General features: G+C 58.3%; 1 protein-coding gene across 1 annotated transcript in view; it reads right to left on the minus strand.

The window, feature by feature from the left end:
* SLC19A1 (solute carrier family 19 (folate transporter), member 1) overlaps positions 1 to 998 on the minus strand; it is a gene marked incomplete at its 5' end in the record, with an annotated part of 1,868 nt that overhangs the window by 249 nt on the left and 621 nt on the right. The window contains 4 exons of the mRNA XM_010133078.1: positions 8 to 58; positions 156 to 297; positions 381 to 573; positions 798 to 958. Of these exons, the coding sequence (XP_010131380.1) occupies positions 8 to 58; positions 156 to 297; positions 381 to 573; positions 798 to 958 (547 nt within the window). The remainder of the gene's footprint in view (positions 1 to 7; positions 59 to 155; positions 298 to 380; positions 574 to 797; positions 959 to 998) is intronic.

Here is a 998-nt window from a genome sequence, read left to right on the forward strand (position 1 = left end):
TGGCTGCCAACAGGTAGGTCACAGCCAGCAGTGTGAAGTAGCCAAAATACACATAAAACTGCGAGAGAGGTGGGAGAGAAAATGACACTTGCAGCCCCCGCCATCATCCCACAACATTAGAGGACATCCACCCTAGATGCCCCCCCCATCCCTACCTGGGGATGCACAGACAAGCCCAAGCCTCTTTTGTCAGCCACAATGATGGTGATGATGGTCTTCAACACGGTGGCGAAGAAGGTGTTGACTCCGAAGACCAGTGCGCAGAGCTCTTTGGAGAGGGAGGTAGCGATCTGGAAACTGGGAAAGAGGGGGACACCAGTGAGCCCCTGGATCCAGCCCAGCTGCCAGGGTGGCAGCGGGTCCCCAGGGGTATCACGCACATGGCAATGGGCACCAAGAACTGATAGGAGCCGCGGAAGAGGACGTAAGCAGTGTAGCACAGCCAGATGTTGCTGGTGGTGTTCATGAGCAGAAGCAGCCCCGCCTGGAAAGCCGTCACCATGCCGATCACCAGTTCTGACCACAGTGTCCAGCGAATCTTCATGTAGCCGGCAGCGAAGGAGGCAACAGCCCCTGGGGAGGAGATGGAGGACGCAGTGAACACCTCACCAGCACAAGACAACCTAGTGTCCCCCAGCCTAGTGATGCTCATCTCACCTAGTGATGCTTAGCTCATCACCACAGCCAAACCACCCCCTGCATCTCCCCAAACACTGCAGAGACCACCCTTCCCAGGGATGCAGTAGGATGGGGGGGTCCCCTGGCATCTCCAGTGTCCCCAGCCCAGGCAAGCATACCCAGCAGCGTGGAAGCGGCATCCACCCCTCCGTTGTACACCCGGCGGTTATCCGTGGTGGGGTAGATCTCACTCCAGAGGACCTGTACATAGTACAGGATCAAGTAGTAACCAGCCGAGTTGAAGACCCACCACAAGGACCAGAGCCGGAGCTGGGGCTGCCTGGCTAACGCGCCCAGCTCCCGCAGCATACGGCACAGTG

This window comes from Buceros rhinoceros, unplaced genomic scaffold, assembly GCF_000710305.1.
Source record: "Buceros rhinoceros silvestris isolate BGI_N320 unplaced genomic scaffold, ASM71030v1 scaffold33243, whole genome shotgun sequence".
NCBI classification, from domain to species: Eukaryota; Metazoa; Chordata; class Aves; order Bucerotiformes; family Bucerotidae; genus Buceros; species Buceros rhinoceros.